This window comes from Mizuhopecten yessoensis, unplaced genomic scaffold, assembly GCF_002113885.1.
Source record: "Mizuhopecten yessoensis strain PY_sf001 unplaced genomic scaffold, ASM211388v2 scaffold10591, whole genome shotgun sequence".
NCBI lineage: Eukaryota > Metazoa > Mollusca > Bivalvia > Pectinida > Pectinidae > Mizuhopecten > Mizuhopecten yessoensis.
Window position 1 is genome coordinate 1,735,121 of NW_018408623.1, and position 25,977 is coordinate 1,761,097.

General features: G+C 37.3%; 1 protein-coding gene across 4 annotated transcripts in view; it reads left to right on the forward strand.

Moving 5' to 3' along the window:
• The window catches only part of LOC110461257 (DCC-interacting protein 13-alpha-like), a 64,583-nt gene extending 40,154 nt beyond the window's left edge, over window positions 1-24,429 (forward strand). The window contains exons 17-23 of one of the 4 annotated variants that reach the window (XM_021514665.1): window positions 3,565-3,695; window positions 8,389-8,497; window positions 9,298-9,384; window positions 10,419-10,512; window positions 11,052-11,102; window positions 13,562-13,577; window positions 16,527-16,650. In XM_021514665.1, the coding sequence (XP_021370340.1) occupies window positions 3,565-3,695; window positions 8,389-8,497; window positions 9,298-9,384; window positions 10,419-10,512; window positions 11,052-11,102; window positions 13,562-13,577; window positions 16,527-16,561 (523 nt within the window). In that variant the 3' untranslated portion in view covers window positions 16,562-16,650. Of the gene's footprint in view, window positions 1-3,564; window positions 3,696-8,388; window positions 8,498-9,297; window positions 9,385-10,418; window positions 10,513-11,051; window positions 11,103-13,561; window positions 13,578-16,526 lie in introns of all 4 variants that reach the window. The other 3 variants (XM_021514666.1, XM_021514663.1, XM_021514664.1) reach the window with 3 other exon arrangements.
• The last annotated feature ends 1,548 nt before the right edge of the window (window positions 24,430-25,977 follow it).

A 25,977-nucleotide genomic window follows, 5' to 3' on the forward strand; every position in this document is an offset into this window, starting at 1 on the left:
TGAGTTGCTTGCGCTCGGGCTATTACATGTATCATGGCAAGGAATGCACATTGATTTTGATTTTTGTTGGATGTTGTTAGCCTGATATACTCTTGTTTATTTTTAGCTTTTACTTTTATTCATTAATTAATTTATAAGTGTAGTTTAGTATTCAGCAATGAACATTTTTGAGGCATATTTTTTCATTGGTCACACATTCAGCTGATATAAATCTACTGCTTTTATTAATGGTTTAACTTGAGTGAAACTTCATACAAGCATTCAGCAACCTTTAAAAGGTTCACAGTTGAGGGTACTGGCACAGAGGTCATGGTCATACACACATGTGTTCAGTTCTCAAATACAGTACTTGGATAAGTTTACTTATTGCCAAGAGCCCTAGATCAAAGGTATTGCTTTTGTAAATAAGAAATGGCCATCATCGCCCCATAAGATTTAGATGACAAGTTTTCAGTACTGAAATTCCTTTATCAAGTTTGATTTTCAGACTTCCTTTGGCCAAAAGTCAAGGCCACAGTTACTGCAGTTAAAAATTCTTTTTATTGTTCTGACATCTTCTTTTTTTCTGAGAATTTGATGAAACTTTCCATTTTCCATTACACATAGTACAAAATACTATATAAAATACCTCCAACAATTTCCCATTTCAGGGCCCTGAGTCATAGGTCAAGGTCACTTTTTTCTATGAATAGAAAATTACATGCTGCTTCAAATGAGGCCATGCAGTTGTAGCATTCATGTCGCACATTTATTGTGTAGGTTTAACTATGACCTTGCAAAAATGAAATACAATTGAAATCACAAATAATTAACTCGCGTAAGCTTCTACATATTTTGTGTGCATGAAAGTGTTGATTCACTGTAATATTTAATGATGCTTTCCAGAGAACTACATTTATTAAGAGTAACAATTTGACCCAAATTAATTTTCGTATAATAATGATGGTCATAATACCAGATCGGTTTAAGGTGGTAGCAGTATGTAACCCTCATTAGCACATAGAGTTCGGCTTCAGTTTGACACATGTTTGTTTTTTGGCATGGTGTGCTCTATTTTTTACGGGTTAGTTTTTACTGATCCATCATTAAAGGATCCAAATAGCATGTCACTGGCTAATGTTTTTATTTTCAAATTTAAAAAAAAATGATGAAAAAAATGAAGTTTTAATTATGGTTTATTTTTTGTTTGCCTGAATTTTACAATGGTCAAAACCTCCTACTGAATATGAATGGCGTTACTGGCAAGGGTGGCAAACGAGAATTTTCAGTTTTTACTTTCTTTGCATTAGCTATCAGCTATTGAATGCCAGCTAGTGTCACTATTCTTCTAAAACTTATTGGAGAGCTCAGTGGTAATCAAGTCCAGGGAAGCTTATTGGGGAGCTCAGTAGTAACCAAGTCCAGGGGAGCTCAGTAGTAATCAAGTCCAGTGAAGCTTATTAGGGAGCTCATTGGTAATCAAGTCCAGGGAAGCTTATTGGAGAGCTCAGTGGTAATCAAGTCCAGGTAAGCTTATTGGGGAGCTCATTAGTAATCAAGTCCAGGGAAGCTTATTGGAGAGCTCAGTAGTAATCAGGTCCAGGGAAGCTTATTGGAGAGCTCAGTAGTAATCAAATTCAGGGAAGCTTATTGGGGAGATCATTGGTAATCAAGTCCAGGGAAGCTTATTGGGGAGCTCAGTGTAATCAAGTCCAGGGAAGCTTATTGGGGAGCTCAGTGTAATCAAGTCCAGGGAAGCTTATTGGGGAGCTCATTGGTAATCAAGTCCAGGGAAGCTTATTGGGGAGCTCAGTAGTAATCAAGTCCAGGGAAGCTTATTGGGGAGCTCATTGGTTATCAAGTCCAGTGAAGCTTATTGGGTAGCTCATTGGTTATCAAGTCCAGTGAAGCTTATTGGAGAGCTCAGTGGTAATCAAGTCCAGGGAAGCTAATTGGGGAGCTCAGTAGTAATCAAGTCCAGGGAAGCTAATTGGGGAGCTCAGTAGTAATCAAGTCCAGTGAAGCTTATTGGAGAGCTCAGTGGTAATCAAGTCCAGTGAAGCTTATTGGAGTGCTCAGTGATAATCAAGTCCAGGGAAGCTTTTTGGGGAGCTCATTGGTAATCAAGTCCAGGGAAGCTTATTGGGGAGCTCATTGGAGATCAAGTCCAGGGTAGCTTATTGGGGAGCTCAGTAGTAACCAAGTCCAGGGAAGCTTTTTGGGGATCTCATTGGTAATCAAGTCCAGGGAAGATTATTGGGGAGATCATTGGTTATCAAGTCCAGGGAAGCATATTGGGGAGCTATGTAGTAACCAAGTCCAGGGAAGCTTTTTGGGGATCTCATTGGTAATCAAGTCCAGGGAAGCTTATTGGAGAGCTCAGTGGTAATCAAGTCCAGGGAAGCTTATTGGGGAGATCATTGGTAATCAAGTCCAGGGAATCTTGTTGGGTCCTTGTACGTGTATTGATCCATGTTCAATATGTTGGTATTTAAACTTTGAGAAGGACAACTAGAAAACTCATTAGTTTATAAGGAGCAGGACAACTAGCAGACTAAATAGTTTGTTTATCAGGACAACTAGCAGACTTAATAGTTTATTAGCAGCAGGACAACTAGCAGACTTAATAGTTTATTAGCAGCAGGACAACTAGCAGTCTTAATAGTTTACTAGCAGCAGGACAACTAACAGACTTAATACTTTATTAGCATCAGGACAACTAACAGACTTAATACTTTATTAGCAGCAGGACAACTAGCAGACTTTATAGTTTATTAGCATCAGGACAACTAGCAGACTCAATGATTTACCAGTAGCAGGACAACTAGCAGAATTCCTATTCCACTAGCAATAGGACAACTAGCAGACTTTATAGTTTATTAGCAGCAGGACAACTAGCAGACTTTATAGTTTATTAGCATCAGGACAACTAGCAGACTCAATGGTTTACCAGTAGCAGGACAACTAGCACTCACTATTTCACTAGCAACAGGACAACTAGCAGACTTCCTATTCCACTAGCAACAGGACAACTAGCAGACTTTATAGTTTATTAGCAACAGGACAACTAGCAGACTTTATAGTTTATTAGCATCAGGACAACTAGCAGACTTTATAGTTTATTAGCATCAGGACAACTAGCAGACTTCCTATTCCACTAGCAACGACTCAATGGTTTATAATGAGTTGGACAAATAAAGCTAGCTGACTCAATAGTTAATAGCAGCAGGACAATAAGTATTATCACCTCTTTATAATTCTAGTACTCACTGATATTTAATGAGACTTTCCTCCAGCCATGACCATAACAGCTACCAGATATTTAACTTCTCCAGCACTAAAAACCAAATATTGATATTGTCATGTCCAAATCATGGGACTGTGATATCTGGGTATCAATTAAGTAAACATGAAAATAAATTATTATTGGATTAAATTATTTCCTCCATAAAATGTGGTTTGAGTTTTAAAATAACCAGGGTTTGACAATCTATGTAAATAATCAATTATTGTTTGTGTAAGTGAATGTTTGTGATTACAGATTGATCAACCCATTTGTTGAGTCTTCAATGTTTGTGATTACAGAAGGATCAACCCTTTCGACCAGTCTGCCACGGATGTACTGGATACTTTAGATGCTGCCATTGAAAACGCATCATTTGTGGAGAGTTTTCTGGTTCGATTCCTGGGTTCTATGGAGGTGAAGAGTGACCGAGGTTGGTGTAAAGTATTCTCAATATTCCTGTATATATCTTTGGTTAAGTCCGTTTTCATTATCTTAAAAATGTATCAAAGTCAAGGTCATTGTTAACGCTCAAATCTCTTGTCTCAGACATAACCCTCTTGTTACAGTAGATACCTAAATAGGAATGAACATACAGGTCCATCACACTAACTAGTATCATATAGTAGGATAGGTAAATTCACCCTTGATTGTCTGTGTTTTTATGTTCTTTCCGATACCCTTGATTGTCTGTGTGTCAAGGTGCTTTCTGATACACTTGATTGTCTGTGTGTCTAGGTGTTTTCTGATACACTTGATTGTCTGTGTGTCTAGGTGCTTTCTGTTACCCTTGGTTGTCTGTGTGTCTAGGTGACTTCTGATACCCTTGATTGTCTGTGCGTCTAGGTGTTTTCTGATACCCTTTATTGTCTGTGTGTCTAGGTGTTTACTGATACACTTGATTGTCTGTGTGTTTAGGTGCTTTCTGATTCCCTTGATTGTCTGTGTGTCAAGGTGCTTTCTGATACACTTGATTGGCTGTGTGTCTAGGTGTTTTCTGATACACTTCATTGTCTGTGTGTCTAGGTGCTTTATGATACCCTTGATTGTCTGTGCGTCTAGGTGTTTTCTGATACCCTTGATTGTCCGTGTGTCAAGGTGCTTTCTGATACACTTGATTGGCTGTGTGTCTAGGTGTTTTCTGTTACACTTGATTGTCTGTGTGTTTAGGTGCTTTCTGATTCCCTTGATTGTCTGTGTGTCTAGGTGCTTTCTGATAGCCTTGGTTGTCTGTGTGTCTAGATGCTTTCTGATAGCTTTGGTTGTCTGTGTGTCTAGATGCTTTCTGATAGTCTTGATTGTCTGTGTGTCTAGATGCTTTCAGATAGCCTTGGTTGTCTGTGTGTCTATGTGCTTTCTGATAGCCTTGGTTGTCTGTGGGTCTATGTGCTTTCTGATAGCCTTGATTATACCCTTGATTGTCTATGTGTCTAGATGCTTTCCAATACCCTTGATTGTCTGTGAGTCTAGATGCTTTCTGATAGCTTTGGTTGCCTGTGTGTCTAGATGCTTTCGGATACCCTTGATTGTCTGTGTGGCTAGGTGCTTTCTGATACCCGTGATTGTCTGTGTGTCTAGGTTCTTTCTGATACCCTTGATTGTCTTTGTGTCTAGATGCTTTCTGATTCCCTTGATTGTCTGTGTGTCTAGATGCTTTCTGATACCCTTGATTGTCTATGTGTCTAGATGCTTTCCAATACCCTTGATTGTCTGTGTGTCTAGGTGCTTTCTGATACCCTTGATTGTCTGTGTGTCTAGATGCTTTCTGATAGCCTTGATTGTCTGTGTGTCTAGGTGCTTTCTGATAGCCTTGATTGTCTGTGTGTCTAGGTGCTTTCTGATAGCCTTGATTGTCTGTGTGTCTAGGTGCTTTCTGATAGCCTTGATTGTCTGTGTGTCTAGGTGCTTTCTGATAGCCTTGATTGTCTGTGTGTCTAGGTGCTTTCTGATAGCCTTGATTGTCTGTGTGTCTAGGTGCTTTCTGATAGCCTTGATTGTCTGTGTGTCTAGGTGCTTTCTGATAGCCTTGATTGTCTGTGTGTCTAGGTGCTTTCTGATAGCCTTGATTGTCTGTGTGTCTAGGTGCTTTCTGATAGCCTTGATTGTCTGTGTGTCTAGGTGCTTTCTGATAGCCTTGATTGTCTGTGTGTCTAGGTGCTTTCTGATAGCCTTGATTGTCTGTGTGTCTAGGTGCTTTCTGATAGCCTTGATTGTCTGTGTGTCTAGGTGCTTTCTGATAGCCTTGATTGTCTGTGTGTCTAGGTGCTTTCTGATAGCCTTGATTGTCTGTGTGTCTAGGTGCTTTCTGATAGCCTTGATTGTCTGTGTGTCTAGGTGCTTTCTGATAGCCTTGATTGTCTGTGTGTCTAGGTGCTTTCTGATAGCCTTGATTGTCTGTGTGTCTAGGTGCTTTCTGATAGCCTTGATTGTCTGTGTGTCTAGGTGCTTTCTGATAGCCTTGATTGTCTGTGTGTCTAGGTGCTTTCTGATAGCCTTGATTGTCTGTGTGTCTAGGTGCTTTCTGATAGCCTTGATTGTCTGTGTGTCTAGGTGCTTTCTGATAGCCTTGATTGTCTGTGTGTCTAGGTGCTTTCTGATAGCCTTGATTGTCTGTGTGTCTAGGTGCTTTCTGATAGCCTTGATTGTCTGTGTGTCTAGGTGCTTTCTGATAGCCTTGATTGTCTGTGTGTCTAGGTGCTTTCTGATAGCCTTGATTGTCTGTGTGTCTAGGTGCTTTCTGATAGCCTTGATTGTCTGTGTGTCTAGGTGCTTTCTGATAGCCTTGATTGTCTGTGTGTCTAGGTGCTTTCTGATAGCCTTGATTGTCTGTGTGTCTAGGTGCTTTCTGATAGCCTTGATTGTCTGTGTGTCTAGGTGCTTTCTGATAGCCTTGATTGTCTGTGTGTCTAGGTGCTTTCTGATAGCCTTGATTGTCTGTGTGTCTAGGTGCTTTCTGATAGCCTTGATTGTCTGTGTGTCTAGGTGCTTTCTGATAGCCTTGATTGTCTGTGTGTCTAGGTGCTTTCTGATAGCCTTGATTGTCTGTGTGTCTAGGTGCTTTCTGATAGCCTTGATTGTCTGTGTGTCTAGGTGCTTTCTGATAGCCTTGATTGTCTGTGTGTCTAGGTGCTTTCTGATAGCCTTGATTGTCTGTGTGTCTAGGTGCTTTCTGATAGCCTTGATTGTCTGTGTGTCTAGGTGCTTTCTGATAGCCTTGATTGTCTGTGTGTCTAGGTGCTTTCTGATAGCCTTGATTGTCTGTGTGTCTAGGTGCTTTCTGATAGCCTTGATTGTCTGTGTGTCTAGGTGCTTTCTGATAGCCTTGATTGTCTGTGTGTCTAGGTGCTTTCTGATAGCCTTGATTGTCTGTGTGTCTAGGTGCTTTCTGATAGCCTTGATTGTCTGTGTGTCTAGGTGCTTTCTGATAGCCTTGATTGTCTGTGTGTCTAGGTGCTTTCTGATAGCCTTGATTGTCTGTGTGTCTAGGTGCTTTCTGATAGCCTTGATTGTCTGTGTGTCTAGGTGCTTTCTGATAGCCTTGATTGTCTGTGTGTCTAGGTGCTTTCTGATAGCCTTGATTGTCTGTGTGTCTAGGTGCTTTCTGATACCCTTGATTGTCTGTGTGTCTAGGTGCTTTCTGATACCCTTGATTGTCTGTGTGTCTAGGTGCTTTCTGATACCCTTGATTGTCTGTGTGTCTAGGTGCTTTCTGATACCCTTGATTGTCTGTGTGTCTAGGTGCTTTCTGATACCCTTGATTGTCTGTGTGTCTAGGTGCTTTCTGATACCCTTGATTGTCTGTGTGTCTAGGTGCTTTCTGATACCCTTGATTGTCTGTGTGTCTAGGTGCTTTCTGATACCCTTGATTGTCTGTGTGTCTAGGTGCTTTCTGATACCCTTGATTGTCTGTGTGTCTAGGTGCTTTCTGATAGCCTTGATTGTCTGTGTGTCTAGGTGCTTTCTGATAGCCTTGATTGTCTGTGTGTCTAGGTGCTTTCTGAAAGCCTTGATTGTCTGTGTGTCAAGGTGCTTTCTGATAGCCTTGATTGTCTGTGTGTCTAGATGCTTTCTGATCCCCTTGATTGTCCGTGTGTCTAGGTGCTTCCTGATACCCTTGATTGTCCGTGTGTCTAGGTGCTTCCTGATACCCTTGATTGTCCGTGTGTCTAGGTGCTTTCTGATAGCCTTGATTGTCTGTGTGGCTAGGTGCTTTCTGATCCCCTTGGTTGTCTGTGTTTAGGTGCTTTCTGATTCCCTTGATTGTCTGTATATCTAGGTGCCTCCTGATACCCTTGATTGTCTGTGTGTCTAGATGCTTTCTGTTACCCTTTGTCTAGGTGCTTTCTGATACCCTTGATTGTCTTTGTGTCTAGATGCTTTCTGATACCCTTGATTGTCTGTGTTTAGGGGCTTTCTGATACCCTTGATTGTCTTTGTGTCTAGGTGCTTTCTGATACCCTTGGTTGTCTGTGTTTAGGTGCTTTCTGATACCCTTGATTGTCTGTATATCTAGGTGCCTCCTGATACCCTTGATTGTCTGTGTGTCTAGATGCTTTCTGTTACCCTTGTTTGTCTTTGTGTCTAGATGCTTTCTGATACCCTTGATTGTCTGTGTGTCTAGGTGCTTTCTAAAACCCTTGATTGTCCGTGTGTCTAGATGCTTTTTGATACCCTTGATTGTCTGTGTGTCTAGGTGCTTTCTGATACCCTTGATTGTCTTTGTGTCTAGATGCTTTCTGATACCCTTGATTGTCTGTGTGTCTAGATGCTTTCTGATACCCTTGATTGTCTGTGTGTCTAGGTGCTTTCTGATACCCTTGATTGTCTTTGTGTCTAGATGCTTTCTGATAGCCTTGATTGTCTGTGTGTCTGGGTGCTTTCTGATACCCTTGATTGTCTGTGTGTCTGGGTGCTTTCTGAAAGCCTTGATTGTCTGTGTGTCTGGGTGCTTTCTGATAGCCTTGATTGTCTGTGTGATTAGATGCTTTCTGATAGCCTTGATTGTCTGTGTGTCTAGGTGCTTTCTGATACCCTTGATTGTCTTTGTGTCTAGGTGCTTTCTGATAGCCTTGATTGTCTATGTGTCTGGGTGCTTTCCAATGAACTTTGTTTGGTTTTGTGTCTAGGAGATTCCCTGGTTCATGAGACTATGAGACAGATCATGGCAGCTCGGGCCATACACAATGTGTTCAGGATGACAGAGTCCAGACTGGTGGTGTCCAGCGAGTGTATGAGGTAGGTGTACTGTTTAATGTAATAGTAAAATGTCAGTGCTAATTAAAAGCTCAAAGTCAGTGTCCATATCCCAATATACTGAGTTGCAAAATTTAGTATACACTTTTGCTGTTTTAATATCTTTGAATAGATAAAGTGATCCTCTGTGCAATAAATTAGTTACCAGGTATATGGTTTGTTACTGAACTACTATGGAACCATAGAGGGTCAGTAAAATCCATACGGGGTTCGGCCTTCAGCCTCGCCCCCTATTTATTTTACTGACCTTCTATGGTTCTGTAGTAGGTCAGTAACAAACCATATAACAAATATACTCCACCTACCTGTCATAGATGAAATTTGGACATCTCTTCAAATGATATAAATTCAATCTACCAAATTACATGCAGGAGTCCTAAAGAATGATAATACAGGATAATATATAAATATTTTTTGAGGACACATGTAAAATTTAAATCAAAAATATTTTCTATATTATTTAAACTGAAAATACAAAATATATAATGGTATGTTTTGGGATTCAGATAAATCACCTTCAGATAATAAACATAAAAAAATAGATCTACACATATTTAAAAAAAAGTTACTTTGGAAATATATAATGTGATGCATGTGTACTATTAAGTGCTTTAAGCAGGAAACCACTAGATACATTATATATGTTTTTAACCTGACCCTTTGTTACAGTTGTATAACTTGAATTTCTCTTTAATCCAGATCGTTCTTTTATGTAGATTGATACAGCTTGACCCGTTTGTTTGAGGTGAATTTCTGTTCATCCTGATCTTTGTTTTTTCTAGATTGATAGACCCGGGGACAAATAATGTTAGAACACAGTTTAACTTGGCCGATATATCCTTTTGGGCAGCTCATCATGAAAACAACAGGTAAGCTTACACACACAAACTCTTAATACCCCAGACCAAAGTAATAAGTCACCAGACCAAAGTAATAAGTCACAAGGCCAAAGTCTTGAGTCATCAGGCCAAAGTCTTAAGTCACCAGACCAAAGTAATAAGTCATTAGGCCAAAGTCTTGAGTCTTCAGGCCGAAGTCTTAGCTAGCAGACCAAAGTCTTAAATCTTCAGACCAAAGTCTTAAGGCACTACAGTCTTAAGTCACCAGATCAAAGTCTTGAGTCATCAGGCCAAAGTCATAAATCACTAGGCCAAAGTCTAGAGTCTTCAGGCCAAAGCCTTAGCTTCTAGACCAAAGTCTTTAGTCATCAGGCCAAGGTCTTAAATCTTCAGACCGAAGTCTTAAGCCACTACAGTCTTAAGTCACCAGACCAAAGTCTTTAGTCATCAGGCCAAAGTCTTAAATCTTCAGACCAAAGTCTTAAGCCACTAGTCTTAAGTCACCAGATCAAAGTCTTGGGTCATCAGGCCAAAGTCTTAAGCCACTAGTCTTAAGTCACCAGATCAAAGTCTTAAGCCACTAGTCTTAAGTCACCAGACCAAAGTCTTAAGCCACTAGTCTTAAGTCACCAGACCAAAGTCTTGAGTCATCAGGCCAAAGTCTTAAATCTTCAGACCAAAGTCTTAAGCCACTAGTCTTAAGTCACCAGATCAACGTCTTGGGTCAAAGTGAACAACGTCCCTTCTCTACGTCTCCATTCACCACTCAAAGTCATATGGCTCTGCTTGCCACAGTAACTGTAATTCCGGAGTAACACTATGCAAGATAAATAATATCACTCTGCCGCTTTGATCACTTGCCTTTCACATAATAAGAAATACAATGTACATCTCAATTCATTTACAAAAGTAATCTCCTTCCTGTAAATGTATTAAAAAGTATGCAAAAATGTGTTCATCATATTAAACAGGGAGAGTTTTCTTTAATTTCAAATAAAGACATTTCTGTTGCAAAAAATCCTTATCTGTAAACATGCATTATGTCTTGAGACTTGTTGTTTCAGACTGTTCGGGTTTATAACAAGGACTAAGGCCCCAGGAGCTGCAATCTCAACGTTCGCCTGTCATGTGTTTGAGTGTAACGTGTCTGCTGAAGAGGTAATAGCTATAGGAGTTATATATAGAACCGGAGATATAAATGGTCAGTTGAACGTGTGTTTTCTATAAGAAAACATTTGACTGTTGTTGTCATGATGATTGTAATTATCTTCAAAATCCAAGGGTTCTGCTCACGATACACACATCTAGGAAATACGTCATGACAAAATTGAAGGTCCGCAGTTAGCTATTTGATTGGTTTTTTTATATAAAATACTGACCAATGGCTAGGCTGATAGCTGGCTTTGAAGATTACAGAGGAGAGCAACACCTGACTGCAAAGTCAAGGCTGTAGAGAAGATAGGTGTATTAAAATTGGAAACAACAGATTTCGAAAAAATGGTCATAATCAACTCATGTTTATGAACAATCTATAAAGCTTCATCAAGGTTTAATATGCTTGAAATCTAACCCATAAGAATTGATATTTGCCATAATAGATGATTACAAGTTGGGTAACTTGAAATGTTTTAGACCCCTAACGTTTTGGTATATATATGTTTTATATCAAGTTAACACTGTGGTTTGTTTGACTGTAGATATGCCAGGCGATCGGTACAGCCACAAAACTTGCCTTCCAAGCCATCATGGTAAGTCTCTAATTTAGACTTGGTGTCACGTTGGTTGTGAACCTGACTGTAAGTTGGCAGTATCTATGTGTGCTATCCTGTAATACCGTGTTTACTGTGCTGTGATATCTACAGTGTACTGTCTTTTGCTGACATTTTCAAAGATAAATATTGATTTATGAGGAGTGTCACTTGTAAAATTCAAATATCATGTTAACATCAATTCAGACACAAATATCAAACCTGATTGTAGCTGATATTGTTTACTTGTGAATAAGTTATCAGAAGATCTGTCACAGGAGCAGGTATTCACACGAAGTGATTAACGATATAGAAGTTTGTGTAGAATAGTCTCAAAGTAAGTCAGGACACTCAAGATGTAGAGTTACACAGATATTCAATTATTATGTTTTAAAATTTCACAGTTCATGGGTATTTGTTTTAAATGTGACTTCATTGCCACAGAAAAGTATTTTTACGACCTCCCCCCTCCCCCTGCTCACTCACACCCTGTAAATCATGTGGGCTAGACTACTGTAAAGGTCAAAGTAATGGTTAGGAGGTCAAAGGTCAAGTAATCCCGTGACTTCAATATAGAATTTTATCAATTTGCATTTCACAACTAGATGCTGTGTTACGTAATAACCTGATACTGGCATTCTAGTCTTAAGTCACGTCTTACTCCTAACTTTGATTGACTCGAGGTTTCATATATGTGCAAACCGAGACTAGATGTAGTATTGTGTAGCATTGTTAGGTATGTACTACATCTTATGGTGACAGCCATGGTAAAGGGTTAGAATCCAAAGGCTGTAATACACAAAGTTATTTTTGCCTACACAGAAAACTTGTTCCCTATGATGATGTCCCAGCAGCCTATAGTCCATGGTACACACAGCTTACATAAGGAATAGAGAACATGGTTTTCATGTATCAGTCCTAGTTCACCTGGTTTTTTTTATTTATCCGTATTCCCTTTGATGATGTCCCAGCAGCCTATAGTCCATGATAGACACAGCTTACATAAGGAATAGAGAACATGGTTTACATGTATCAGTCCTAGTTCACCTCGGGGGGCGTATTTATCCGTATTCCCTATGATGATGTCCCAGCAGCCTATAGTCCATGATAGACACAGCTTACATAAGGAATAGAGAACATGGTTTACATGTATCAGTCCTAGTTCACCTCGGAGGGTTTATTTATCCAAAATCATAGTTACAATTTCCCCAGCAGGATTAAGTCATCATACGTCAAGCTATTGTTTTCATTTCTCTAAAGGATACTGGTATCACCGCCATTTCAAAACTATTTATTTTTTGAGATTGTGCTTCAATCATATTGTGAGAATTTAAATTAATAAAGGACAAAATGACAACATCTTTCCATTGGTGAAATGTTCTGAATTCATATTTATATGATATTTTAATTTGCAAATATGCTTATTTTGTGAAATATTTCAATTTCCTCATTCTCCCATTTTGTGCTATAGACGTATTTATTGATCTCTCACCAAATAAGTAAAGTATACATTTTTTCTCAACAAACATTAATGATGAAAAGATACAGTGATTTCTTATTCATTAAATTGCCGGATTTAGAAGGAGCCTAACACAATCCTTTCATAGCCAAATATTTTTGAGAAGTTGGGTCTCCTCAAAAACATCCTGGATCCTGCTTTACTTGTAAGGCTCCACTACCTACTGTTTACTATGTACCAGACCATCTACCACTGCCTACAGCCAACTAGACTTCCTCAAAAGTTCAGAAATCACCTGTCTATGAACAGACTGTCGCTTTTCTGACGTCATAAATAATTATCATCATTCGCTCTTTGTGCAAGGTAGTGAATATTAAAGGCAGTCTGTTGTATTTTTTTTCGATTTTCTTCTCTCTAGATAAATTTGATTTATCAGATGTGAAACAACAGACAGACCATATTTCAGTAATAAAAAGATGATAATTCTGTAACTTCTTATTGGCTGATTACCGGGTATATATCCCCCACCACACACACACAACAAAGTTAGATGGGAAGGGGGTAGGTTCTGGAGTAAAGTTGTCTATTGACAGCTTAACCCATTCACCCCTAAAGTCACATTTGAACCTTACCAAATCAAAGACTGGGCAAGTCTACTGTAATATGTAGGGGTGAATGAGTTAAAGTACTGCACCAGTATTAATGAAACACCTGCGCTATATGTGACCACTATGTGTTGTTTCCGTTGCTATTAGAAGAGTTATGGCCCCTTATCTACCTACACTTGTTTAGTCTACTGCAACTGTAATATCAGATGGTTCAGGATAGAACTTTGTTAATGTATTTACAGGTAATTAGCCTAAGTATAACACGTTTATGATAAAGTTAGGTACATGTATGTACAAATCATATTTAGGATGAATCAGTTCTGGAAAAGCTCTTATATTTTATAACACCTGTCCACATTTGTTGATCATTTGTCTTCACCAATTCCTTCCAGGCTGCTAAAAGTGAGGGTAACTTCATTATTTCCTTCTGTTCCGTTACTGCATTATCCATGTTACTGCATTTTCCATGTTACTGTCATTATGTTGCGTCATATTCCATGTTACTGCTGTTTAATAACTACCCGGTACATGTTCCATGTTTAATGCTGTTTTGTTACTATGTTCTTTGTTACTGTTGCATATATGTTGTTACTACTATTTTGTTACTACATTAAGCTACCACCATATTACTCGCTATGCTACTCCTATATCACTAGAACCATAACATGTATGCTGCCTTACTTACTCTGGTGGACTGTGTAGACCTAACTATATCACATACAAGTATCTGTTATGTAAATACTGGTTGAGAAAGCTGCAGGAAAGGCCCATACTCATATGTCATGATAATTAGATATTTTACGTTATTTATTATAGATTGATCTTGCCTTATGAATCACTTCACTTTAGTATTTAAATATACGATACCTTACATATTGTATCAAAGATTATTGTTAGTTATCCCCCTTTTAGAAATAATTTGCATTTTTATCATTTAGAATTACATGAGTCTTGTCGATGCATGTATTCTTGTATACCTAGGCCTTACAAACATCTTATTTATTTATAAGTGAGCTAAAAAATTACCATTCATTTTTTTTCTTGCTTTTTGTGGAAATGTTTTGGAAAGAAGTTACAATTTTACAGGTAGCATACACATATATACAAGTCAATATCTGGGAATTCTATTCGAGTCTTTTTGCTTAGACAGGTTATGAGGTATGCGTCAACTCCTTTAAACATGTTAGTATGTGACTTTCATATCAGTGGGAGATGCTGCTTGTGTTAACAAAGTAATGCCCTCAGAAAAGTATCGGTCCGTTGAAATTTTTTCTATGACTAGAACCCTTGTTCACAAATAATGGGAGTACTTCAGTCAGTCAAACATTAGTAAAAAGTTTTCTGGAAACAGGTGAATTTCTCAATGATTTTCATAGCTGATGAAGCATGTACGGTAGCCTATTATTGATACCATACCTATATATATATATTACTAACAGAGTATATCATATGGGATATGGGTTTTCTACACCTGATGGTAGAATTAGCATATTTTACATAAAGCTCTGTACCTACATAATGATTGACTTTCTTTAGCTCACTTGTTCGCTCTAATTTCGGTAAAATATGATGATGATACAAATGCAACACTAAGAATGGCAAAGTTTCTCAATAACCTAAATGAATACATAAAAAACAAGGCCATATTTGGAAAGAGCAGAAAAAAGTATGGTGCACCATACTAATAGGTATACCTCAAATCTAAAGAAGCATGCACCATCTTCATGTCAATCTTGTGTAATTATTCTCCTGAGATGGTGTCGGTTGTCCACAGCAAGATCACCATAAACAGTCAAACGATATTGTAAAAGGCTTCGGATTATTGTGACATTGTCATCTGATTGTGACATCATAAAAGAAAAAGTCACTTGATACATGTATTACACACATCCTGTTCTGTCTAAAGCCTTACATACACAGAGATGGGAGAAATGGAGGTATGTGTTACTCTGTGTCAGGGTTTAGGGATCGGGAACAGTCTACCCAGTTAATTTCAATATGTATAAGAGTTAACCTGTTATTTATGTTTCTGACAAAGGAAAACATCCGTAGCAACATGTAATGATTGAAGGTCACATCTAAAGTCCAAGGATGAGAGTCTTTAGAGAAAAACACCATGAAATCATCTTCATGAGTAGCTAGTATACTAGAAAAGGAAGCTAGATTATATGGCAGTATATAATATATACAAAATGATACATGCCAGTGTAGTAATGGGGGTTGCTTGGCATGTACCGTCATATTCATATTGGACATGACTTATTATAAGTCCCGTGATATTTTCTATAAAGCAGATGATACATTGTCATTGTTTAAATGGTATTCGTGTCTTACAAGTTCTAAAATGCCTTTGAATTGTCTTGTGGTATAGGCGTCTATATAGGCTAATAGGCATGTGTTGGAGGATGCAGTATTTTATTTTACCGAATCCTTTTTGTTACATAGGAGAGCATTAGATAGTACTAGTTTAGTCTGTATAATGTGTTCATGTGTACTTAAAACATTCTACAGACATTACTGCATTTCTACCAAAGTTCTAGTTTACTTTTGTGGCATGCTTACCAAATCATTCATTTGCATGAACTTTATTATTAAGAACATGTTTTTTTAAAGTGAAATTTACACAATTTTCATAATCTTACCCTATATTGCCTGCAATAAGCCCTGGAGGCAAACATAATTTCTCAAAGTGTCGAGGGTTCATGGTATGGTAGGACAAAGATATCACAATTGTTGACATTTCTACTGAACTGCAATAGATTTGGATGGGCTTATTACCAGGCCACAGGTGCTGGACACACTAATAGTAATTTGATTTGTATATACTACAGGTATATAATAATAAAGGTATATAACTGCACTATTTTGTATGTCCAGCACCTGTGTACCAGGCATGGACTTATATTATTGCAGGATGAATTTGTATGTCCCTGTATAGAAACAATTATTGAGAAATGAAGGTAAATTACTACTTTACACATTGTGGCATATTCAACATTTCTGATCAATCAGACAGTAGTCGGGTTGCTTTGTTTTGTGTTACTCTATGTAACTTCTTAGATACATCTATAGTTCTAATTCATTTGAGATTTAACACGACATTTGATTAGTCAATCAAAATAATTTGCGACAGAATAACCACAATATACCATCTGCAAATTTCTCATTTGCATATGGAGCCCAGAGGGTGATTGTTTATGACGTCAATGACCTCGACTGACCCTGACTTGTCATGAAAAAGATTATACATGACGTCACGCATCGCCGGTAAAACTCAACTTGCGACAGTAAATCAAACTACTTACAGTAGGATTACCCCCTATTTTATCTAATATATAATGTGCTTGTCTTATTTAGGAAAGGAAACACCAGACAAAACAGCAACAAGTTAAACAGAAGGAGCACGCCCTGCTGCTAGCCAATATAGGGCAGATCGAGGATGCCCCGGAAGAGCAGGAGGGACTGGGTAACCTCCCCCTCTCCTCTGATGGCAAATATCTAGTTCTTACCACAACCGACGAATCCGATCTCTACCCGGAGTCACAGGACATGGAGGAGAGTATGGCCAAGATGAGTGTCAGTAGTGCCCCTCCAGAGGAGATTGACAGCGAGTCTGAAGCCTGAGACAACACAGCACTGCTATAGAAGAAAGACTTAATCAGTATTGGTTGTAGTAAACTTGTGATGAAACTATGTTGTGCTAATTTAATTAGATATTTTTATGCCATATTTTGTGCTTATCTTATTAAGTTGTTTTTTTGTGATCGTTTTTTGTGCTAATTTGATTAGTCCTTCACTTGTTTGTTTTGTGTTTGCTGGTTTAAGACGTAATTTTTCCCACACCCTCAAAGTAGTTAAGTACTCTGTCCTAATAACGACAGCTGGGTCAACATAAAGTAAAGCTCCGAGTTCAGGGTAGACTTTCTGTCTTACAGCTGTACTAAAGACATGATTAGACATTCCTATTATTTATTTTGTCATTGTTTCTCTTGCCTGTGCTTCCATTTCACATAAGCAATACCATTGGGCTTTTGTCGGTTCTAGCTTCGGCACACAGTTTTCACTGTTGGTTTTACTTTATATAGATCTTTATTTTCAAAGGTACGGAATAGTAGGTTCAGGGCATTAGTTTTATACACCGCTGGCCTGCAATTTAAAGCTTTTTGGAATAAAGATTCACTATGGTGTTGGCTGGTGGTTGTGCTGTAGGGACAGGTCTGTGACAGGGACAGTTTACAGTCTGACATTGCTAGTTTCAGTGTATTACAACCACAGGGGGGAATTATTCCACTAGCCTGACTCCCAAGGCTAGTAGATTTTATGTTGTGGCTACTGAAAATTTTCAATATTAATATGAAAGATAGAGTTGGGGCTAGTACAACTTTTCAATATCAGCTTATGGGCTAGTATTCTAAATATAAAGTTGTATACCCCTACACCTTACAATGATAAGCTGTTTATATTAGGTTACCTGTTAAAATACCTTGGAAATGGTGTTAAATTCAGTAGGCTTGTCCACGGTGTAAGAGTTCACACTACTGATGACTAACAAAGATTTATCGTTTATTTCCTATATAACCTGTACAGTACATTTGGCCTTGACCTTGTGTGACTAGGTGTTCATGTTAAACGCGTTGTTGACCTTAACAGTTTGTGATACTGATGTTCGTTTTGTAAATATGTGGAAGTGTTAAATTCATTTAGAACATGTTTGATATTTTGTTGCTGTGAGACTGAGGTAATGTTAAGGTCATTGAAGGATTTGTTTGACCTGGACATTGACCTGTGATGGAACTGGCCTTCATCTTGTTGTGAAAGTATGAATACATGTTATTGATTGAAGTTATTGTTTATGGCTTTGCAACACGTGGATTCATACAGGGTCAAACATTGACAGTTTATTGTTGTGCGATATATAATTTACGTTGAATTCATTCACAGTATATACAACATTGGCATGTGTGACCTTGACCTTTGGCTGTGTTTGTGTGACCTGTACTTTTGTGATTTGCCTGTATTATGTATAATTTTCATCAATAACTTAAAGTCATGTTTCTCTGTTGTAATGGAAATGTTGCAGTACAAATCTGCCTGAAAGTTATCTAGAAAAGGTCCTACTCGGATGTTCTGGATTATCCTGGCTGTATTGGACATTTGTCTGTGACCTAATTAAAGTAATAGAAGGATAAGTTCACTGAGAAACAGGTCATCCCCACCCCAGGGCCATTACTGACCCCTGTCCTGAAACCAGCCCTTCCCATAATCCCATATTTGACTTAATTACAAATATTGACTTCTATTTGGAACTGTTCTTTAACTTCAAAAGCATGTTTTATAATGTTACACCTAATACTCTATAGATCCATATTGTAGAAAGCTTTCTGTTCACACAGTCTTATTATGTTGGTCTTGTAAATTAACAAAATGCCATTTTGCACTTTCTTGCGTTTGCATTTCAGGCAAGTTAAACACTCATACCCAGAATATTTTCATGTCTTTGTTAATTTCTTACACAGAGCATTTATACATCCATGTAATTTTAGTTAACAGATGCTTTTTTCCTTAAAAAAACTTTTCATTTGCTTTATATGTGATCCATGGTGTAGCATTAGTATTACTTTGTCATCTTAGGATTAAGATCTGTAAAACAAAATCAATGATACTCATGGTGGTCGTGTCTGTTTAACATATATAAAACCAGTCTTTATTTCATCCAGTTATTTTTCAAAAAATGACCTACTCTAAATATACTTCTTTCAGCGGTAATTTTATTTCAGTGCTTTCCATTCTAATTTGATAGGGTTAAGTTATGATGTTCTTTGATGAATAACTGTACTTCTAGTTGTCATGCTAAATCATGATGCATGAATCTTAAAAATTGTTGCCGCGGATGTACAGAAAATCTGAAATATGGTTGCAGTGATACAAGTTTGTTAACAGTATATAATTGGTTGTATTAATTGACCAGGAGCATGATCAGTTTTGACATTCAGTGACAATCACATCAAAGTGTTGTATCAGTTGACTATTATATTTTTATTTACGTTTACGAGATACAAGATGTGATATTAACAAATTAAAAGGTGGTAGACATTGATCATCAGGATAAACAAAATTCCTTAAAAATGTCAAATAAAATGGAAATTATATTTAAAACATGAAAGTTTTAAGTGACATTGGAGACTTGATACAAAATGAAATTTAAAAATAACTTTCCAGAGTTTACTACGTTTATACATATATAGAAATGTGATAATTATCGTAAGCTTTGGATTAGGAGTTTAAATCTTAAGGACAATTTCACAAAGTTATGCAACGGATCTATGCAAAAGATGTCGGAGTTGTCTGCCCTGACAGTGAAGGTTGTCATGGTTACTCAGAATGTTAGTGTGAAAAACATGGAAGGCTCATAAGATCTTTGCACTCTGGCCATTTCTATTCTTAATTGACTTTATCTTAGTGATCCTTCTGATGTCTGAGTTCAATTTTTGCCAACTGTAAGCAAGAAAACTTTTATCAACTCTCTTGTCTTCTAGACAATCAAATGGTGAATAAACATATCCATACACGTTTGTAAAAAAAATCAGTTAAATTAATTTATAAGTTATTTTGAATAAAAATATATTAGAGAGTCTCACCACTTTTCTATTTCTTTATTCTATTATTATTATAGTAAATGAGCAAGTCACTCCTAGTCAAAAAAATGCAGAATAAATTGGAACTCTTTTTCATTTGAGATACAACATGGATCACTGAGACTCTCTGCCTTAAGTGTTCAGAATTGTAGGTTTAAATGCATCTATTCTGATTATAATTCTGGAGAGTTCCTTAAAAACTACAAGTAGTAGGGAAAGATATATCTGTGAATATTGTTGTGTTGCTGGCTAGATAGCTGGATATATATAGTTATGTATGTGGCCCATATTTAAAGATTGAAAGCATTTTTGAACATTTGGTTTCCTTAAGATGTCTTGTTTTGTGTTGTAATCTTATTTACAGATGTTGTAACTTGTTAGTCCAACGTTTTATTTACAGTATTTTGAATTAATCATTATATGATTTACTTGTGATAAGCTCATGTTTGAAATAAGAAATATGTCCCTTGAAATTAAAGCAACATAATTTTTAAACAAATTTTACTAATAAGGAGACAAATCTAGAAATAATTGCTTCTTGCATATACTAATACCAGGTATACAGTTAACCCAATAACATGTTATTGAATTATTCAATTATTTGCATAAAATATCCAAGCGCAAACCAATTCTCGATACATTTGAATAAAATAATTGGATTATTTGCATAGCATAAAAGTTAAGTTTTTACCGTAAAGCATATAAAAGCCTAGATATTAAATGCACAAAACTTGGGAAATGCTGGCAGTACTCTGTTCTGTTGGCCTGCCTCCTAGGTTTATCGTTAGGAAGAATTAAAGAAAGCCATTAAATGGACTATTATATTGATATAAAACTGAATTATTATGAATTATTAGTACAATTAATTGTGTGACTCTGTACCTAATGTATTGCATGTGTACTGTATTAAAGTCCCTGCTGAACCGAACTGAAATGTACAACCAACGCTTCGCTTTCTAGGTATAGAGGAGCTGGTAGCTTGGGTAGGTCACCTGTTATCTAGCAAAACCTATGGTACATTTCTTTATGCTAGGTAGCTATAGTGATTTGTTTTTTGAGTACCAGTATATGAGGTATGATAGATATTGGTTTAGTGGTGGTGTGTGTGAGGGATAAGGGGCTTCATTCTCTGTGTGATTAAACAAAGCTCATTAATTAGTTGTGTGATCAAACAATACGCTCATTAATTAGTTGTGTGAACAAATAATACGCTCATTAGACATTTATCACATCATTATGCTGATCGTGAATGTTGTTGCTTCAGTTATACTCGTGAGATGTGAGTCCAAATGATGCTCATCAGATACCTGTGCCACAGGGAAGCTGTGTTAGTTCAAACTATGCTCGTTAGATATGTCCTAGTGTTGCTAATTTCTCAAAAATACCAATGATTTCATAGCTTTGTTTAGCAGATGATCATGAGTTTGCTTCTGTTTGGTTTTTGAGGTTTTTTTCTGATGATATTTGTATTTAGAATATATCTAGTTGGGTTATTGCTGAATAGAATTGCATCAACAATTTTAAATGGAACCAAAGTATGGATGTAAAGTCAATAGTGTCATATATAAGTGGTATAAAATGATTGAATTGATGGTGTTCATATACAAACTACAGCAAAGCACTGTGGTCATGTCACCGCCTTTACAACACAAATTGTTAATTATCGTTTTATTGAACATTGATCATTTTTTAACAAAATTAAGCAAGGTCCATTAACTTATAGTTTTTCACAAGATCCTGTCTTCAGATTTTAAACCAAACTGACCTTGTGATAGTCTGAGCTTAACTGAAGCCTCATAGACACCAGATCTATTATTTAGGTGTCAAATGGTTTTTGTAATGTTAAATGAATATTTTACCCACAAAAACATCTCATATATGTTAAAAAGCATTGTGACACTTTGGCTCTCTGTAACGACAGACACCCAATGTAGAGAACTAATTGTAATTCTACTGTAGCCTACATATGTAGCTCAGATAGTTAGTCCTTTATACAACACTGGGTGAACCAATTAAATTACAGCTTTGTGTAACTATCTTTTCATATATAGTGCTTAGAGAAGTTGGTTTGTACTTTGATTTATAATAAGTTTATAGATATATAAGACAGAAGTTAATTTTTACAGGATAACTGTCTTTTTTTATTTCAAATATCATTAATGGAGAGATATTTTGCTGTTTGTCTATTTCAAACAGGGCAAGAGCAACACGTTGCTTTGTTATATTTAGTTATGGAGAGTAGTATGATATCTGCACAGACTACAAGTTAGCATCTAGCACTGTTAAATTAGGGCTAGTAGAGACACTAGATGAGCTAAACTCATTCACCCTTGAAGACACATTTGAACTCTTCCAATTCATAGGTTGGATAGTTCATTATAAAATTTCAGGGGTGAATGAGTTAATAAGTGGTGCATGTGATTATAAGTTAGTACTTGGCAGCTTTAGCTTTAATGACTTAATTTCATGCTAAACATTAGCTATGGTACTGCAGTAACTACTAAAAGTATGATAATTTGTCAGCTAGAGTGACAGTTTACCTATATTGGCAAGTCCACTTACATTTTGTCTCAAAACTGATGTGCCTGTGCTTGTTTTGAATCTATGTTTGTATTTTCAAGAAAAAAATTGTCATCAAAGGTTTCTGTTACACTTTCATTTTGTGATATGGTATTATGTTGCTGCTGTGGAAATGTGATTTCAGTGTTATTTTAGTGCACATAGGGGAAATGCTTTGTAGTATGTTTGCTTTAACAAGAAATGAGGTAAATATATACGTAAACTAGGTGTTTTCGTTAAGGTGAAATATATTGTTAAATTAAGTTAACAAGTCGAAAAAAAATACTTGATACTATTGTCTAAAATTCTTCAAGAAAATATGGCTTTGTCCCGATAATGTTTGATTTAGCATCAACTAGCTGACTTTGAGACAGGTAGAAAAACACCTTTTACTGTATACTGGGAATTTTTTTCTGCAGCATAATTTTTGCCTTTTTTAGAGGGCAAATTTATCAATACAGCAAACATGAGTCAGCAACTTAATTTACGAAGTAATTTTAAAGGCGAAAGTTTGACTGAGCGTAAAATTCCCAGAATACGGTATATCATGGTGATTCTAGTTGCTCTGATCAAATTTATTTTTAAAAGGACAAACTGCCAATTACGATTTAGAACTGTGATATGTATATATTTATTTTTCATTCTGAGGAAGTATTCTTATCACACCATGGCTCATTGACTGACAGGCGTTAGGAATAAGGTAGTAGGGTATATTGTGAACCGTGAGTGTGGGGAGGTAGTGCTGTACATTATAACTATCACATTTACAGGTGTACGTATATAGAGTTGAGTGAGAGAAGGTATAAACATGGGTGAGAGAGGTACAGAAAGGTGAGAGAAAAGGATACACACAGATGAGGGAGTTACAGACAGGTGAGAAAGGTACAGAAAGGTGAGCGCAAAGAAAACACACAGATGAGAGAGTAACAGACAGGTGAGAAAGTTGAAAACAAAGGAAACACACAGATGAGAATGTAACAGAGAGGTGAGAAAGTTGAGAACAAAGGATACACACAGATGAGGGAGTTAGACAGGTGAGAAAGGTACAGGAAGGTGAGAGCAAAGGATACACACAGATGAGAGAGTTACAGACAGGTGAGAAAGTTACAAACAGATGAGAGAGTTACAGACAGATGAGAGAGTTACAGACAGATGAGATAGTTACAGACAGATGAGAAAGTTACAGACAGGTGAGAAAGGTACAGAAAGGTGAGAGCAAAGGTGACACACAGATGAGAGAGTTACAGACAGGTGAGAAAGTTGAGATCAAAGGATACACACAGATGAGAGAGTAACAGACAGGTGAGAGAGTTACAGACAGATGAGAGAGTTACAGACAGGTGAGAAAGGTACAGAAAGGTGAGAGCAAAGGTGACACACAGATGAGAGAGTAACAGACAGGTGAGAAAGTGAGATCAAAGGATACACACAGATAAGAGTAACAGACAGGTGAGAAAGTGAGATCAAAGGATACACACAGATGAGAGAGTAACAGACAGGTGAGAAAGTTGAGAACAAAGGATACACACAGATGAGAGTGTTACAGACAGGTGAGAAAGGTACAAGAAGGTGAGAATAAAGGATACACGCAGATGAGAGCGTTACAGACAGATGAGAGAATTACAGACGGGTGAGAAAGAGGAGTACAGACAGTTGACAGAGGCACAGACAGGTGAGAAAGAGAGGTACAGACTGGTAAGAGAAAGAATTACAGACAGGTGTGCGAGGTATTGGCAGGTGAGAGAAAAAGTTCAGAGACAGGTTAGAGAGGTACAAACAGGTGAGTGAAAAAGGACGGGTGTATAGGCAGGTGAGAATATTTCAGATGTACAATGTAAGGCATATGAGACGTACATTTGTACAGAGGGTGATCCAGGTACATTTGCATGTGTGAAAAAGCTCGAGGTGAGAAAGTTACGGGTGTAAGACAAGTGAGACATTGAGGTGTACAAAAAGGTGTGAGGTGTATAGGAGAAATGAGGGTGACCGGCTGCTTTACATCCATTCATGTGTTTTTGTGTTTATAGCACACAATCATGAAATAAAACGTACCATCCCGGACCTGCGTTTTATGTGTCTGTGTTTGTATGTTACCATGGTAGACATACATGGTTGGTACTTTGTGCTACAAAGATAGAATGACCCTCCAGCATTACCATGATGTCCTCTGTAATAGAAACACATTACTTGTACTTCGATAGAATGCTGTAGCCACATCAACAGAATTGAATTGGTAGTTCTTCAACACGCCTGGAAAAAACGAAGGAAGAATGTCATACTCAGATCATCAGGATGTCTTTGGACATACAACACCGATTCATCAATATCTTAATTCGAAATCAAAATTGATAAAAAATAATTAGAGGAACATATGAACAAAGGATAAATTGAAGGAGAATAAAACCAAGTGTTCCAGAAGGGTCTGTTTCATCGATGGCACTGTTGTGTATCTTGATTATATTCAAGGGATGTCACGTCCTGGAAATAAGAAAAGGGGTAGTGGCAACGAAACAACAAAGACACCTATAAACATTATCCGAGACCTTCATAATTATATAATTAACACACAGGGAAATAGCATGTTTCCCAATGAGATCATGATGAGGACCTAAACTTGTTCAGTCTTCATCAACCTGCATCTTTTGAAACCTTGTGTTGTCCGTTTGTCCGTCAGGAGTCGACATATATCTAAGAAATCATAATATTCAAACCAAGCTAATAAGTTCCGTTTTAACTGTGATATGTAAACACTAGTTTGGGGAAGCCATGGTGTTGCTATCAAGAAAGGGAAAGTTCTCCATCAGAAAATCGATATCGTCATGCTTATCCAACAGATTAGAAGTAAGGCGTCCCTATTGGTCATGTTGTAAATATAGATCAAGGAAGACGGCTCAAGTGTCATTGATTCCAATTTCAGAAGAGTATATACCATCGACGTGGTCAATACAATTCTTGTTCTATCAAGCCAGCATTTTTTCGATATATCAGAAACTGAAATTGAAAGACACATATTGAACCAAAGGAATACCTACGATCTGCTAGAAAAATGGCTACGAACTCAACAAAGATATTGTTAGCGGGAACTCGATCAATTTCATCCGCAATATATTTTGGTCTTCAACGTCTTTTTCCCCATTCACGGTGTTCTGACAGAGGAAACATTTTTGAGAAGAGGATGTTCAAAATGATCAAAATATCTTGAGGTTCTTCAGAATCAATAATACATATATTCCACTTCTGAAGCATACAGTATACTTATGGTGCGGGTCGGTAAGTCTGGTATTGACTTTATACAAGAAACTTTATAAAGAGTCGCATACATATAAACAAGAAACGCTAGCTCTTGTGAGCTATTATTGCGACAAACTTCTGTGTAGAAAACGATAAAACATTATAACATCACATGGAACAGGGGTTATCACAGATAGCTGATTCTTATATAGCTGTAACTCCTATCACAATGCATCGAGATTTCTTCCGCTAGCTTGTTAGACAACTACTCCCATCATCAGTATGTCTTTCTTCGCAGAACCATCAAAATAGTACAAGACTGAAAACCCAAAGACAGAATATTATACTCGCATCATCAGGATGTCCTCGGTGATTAAAGCATT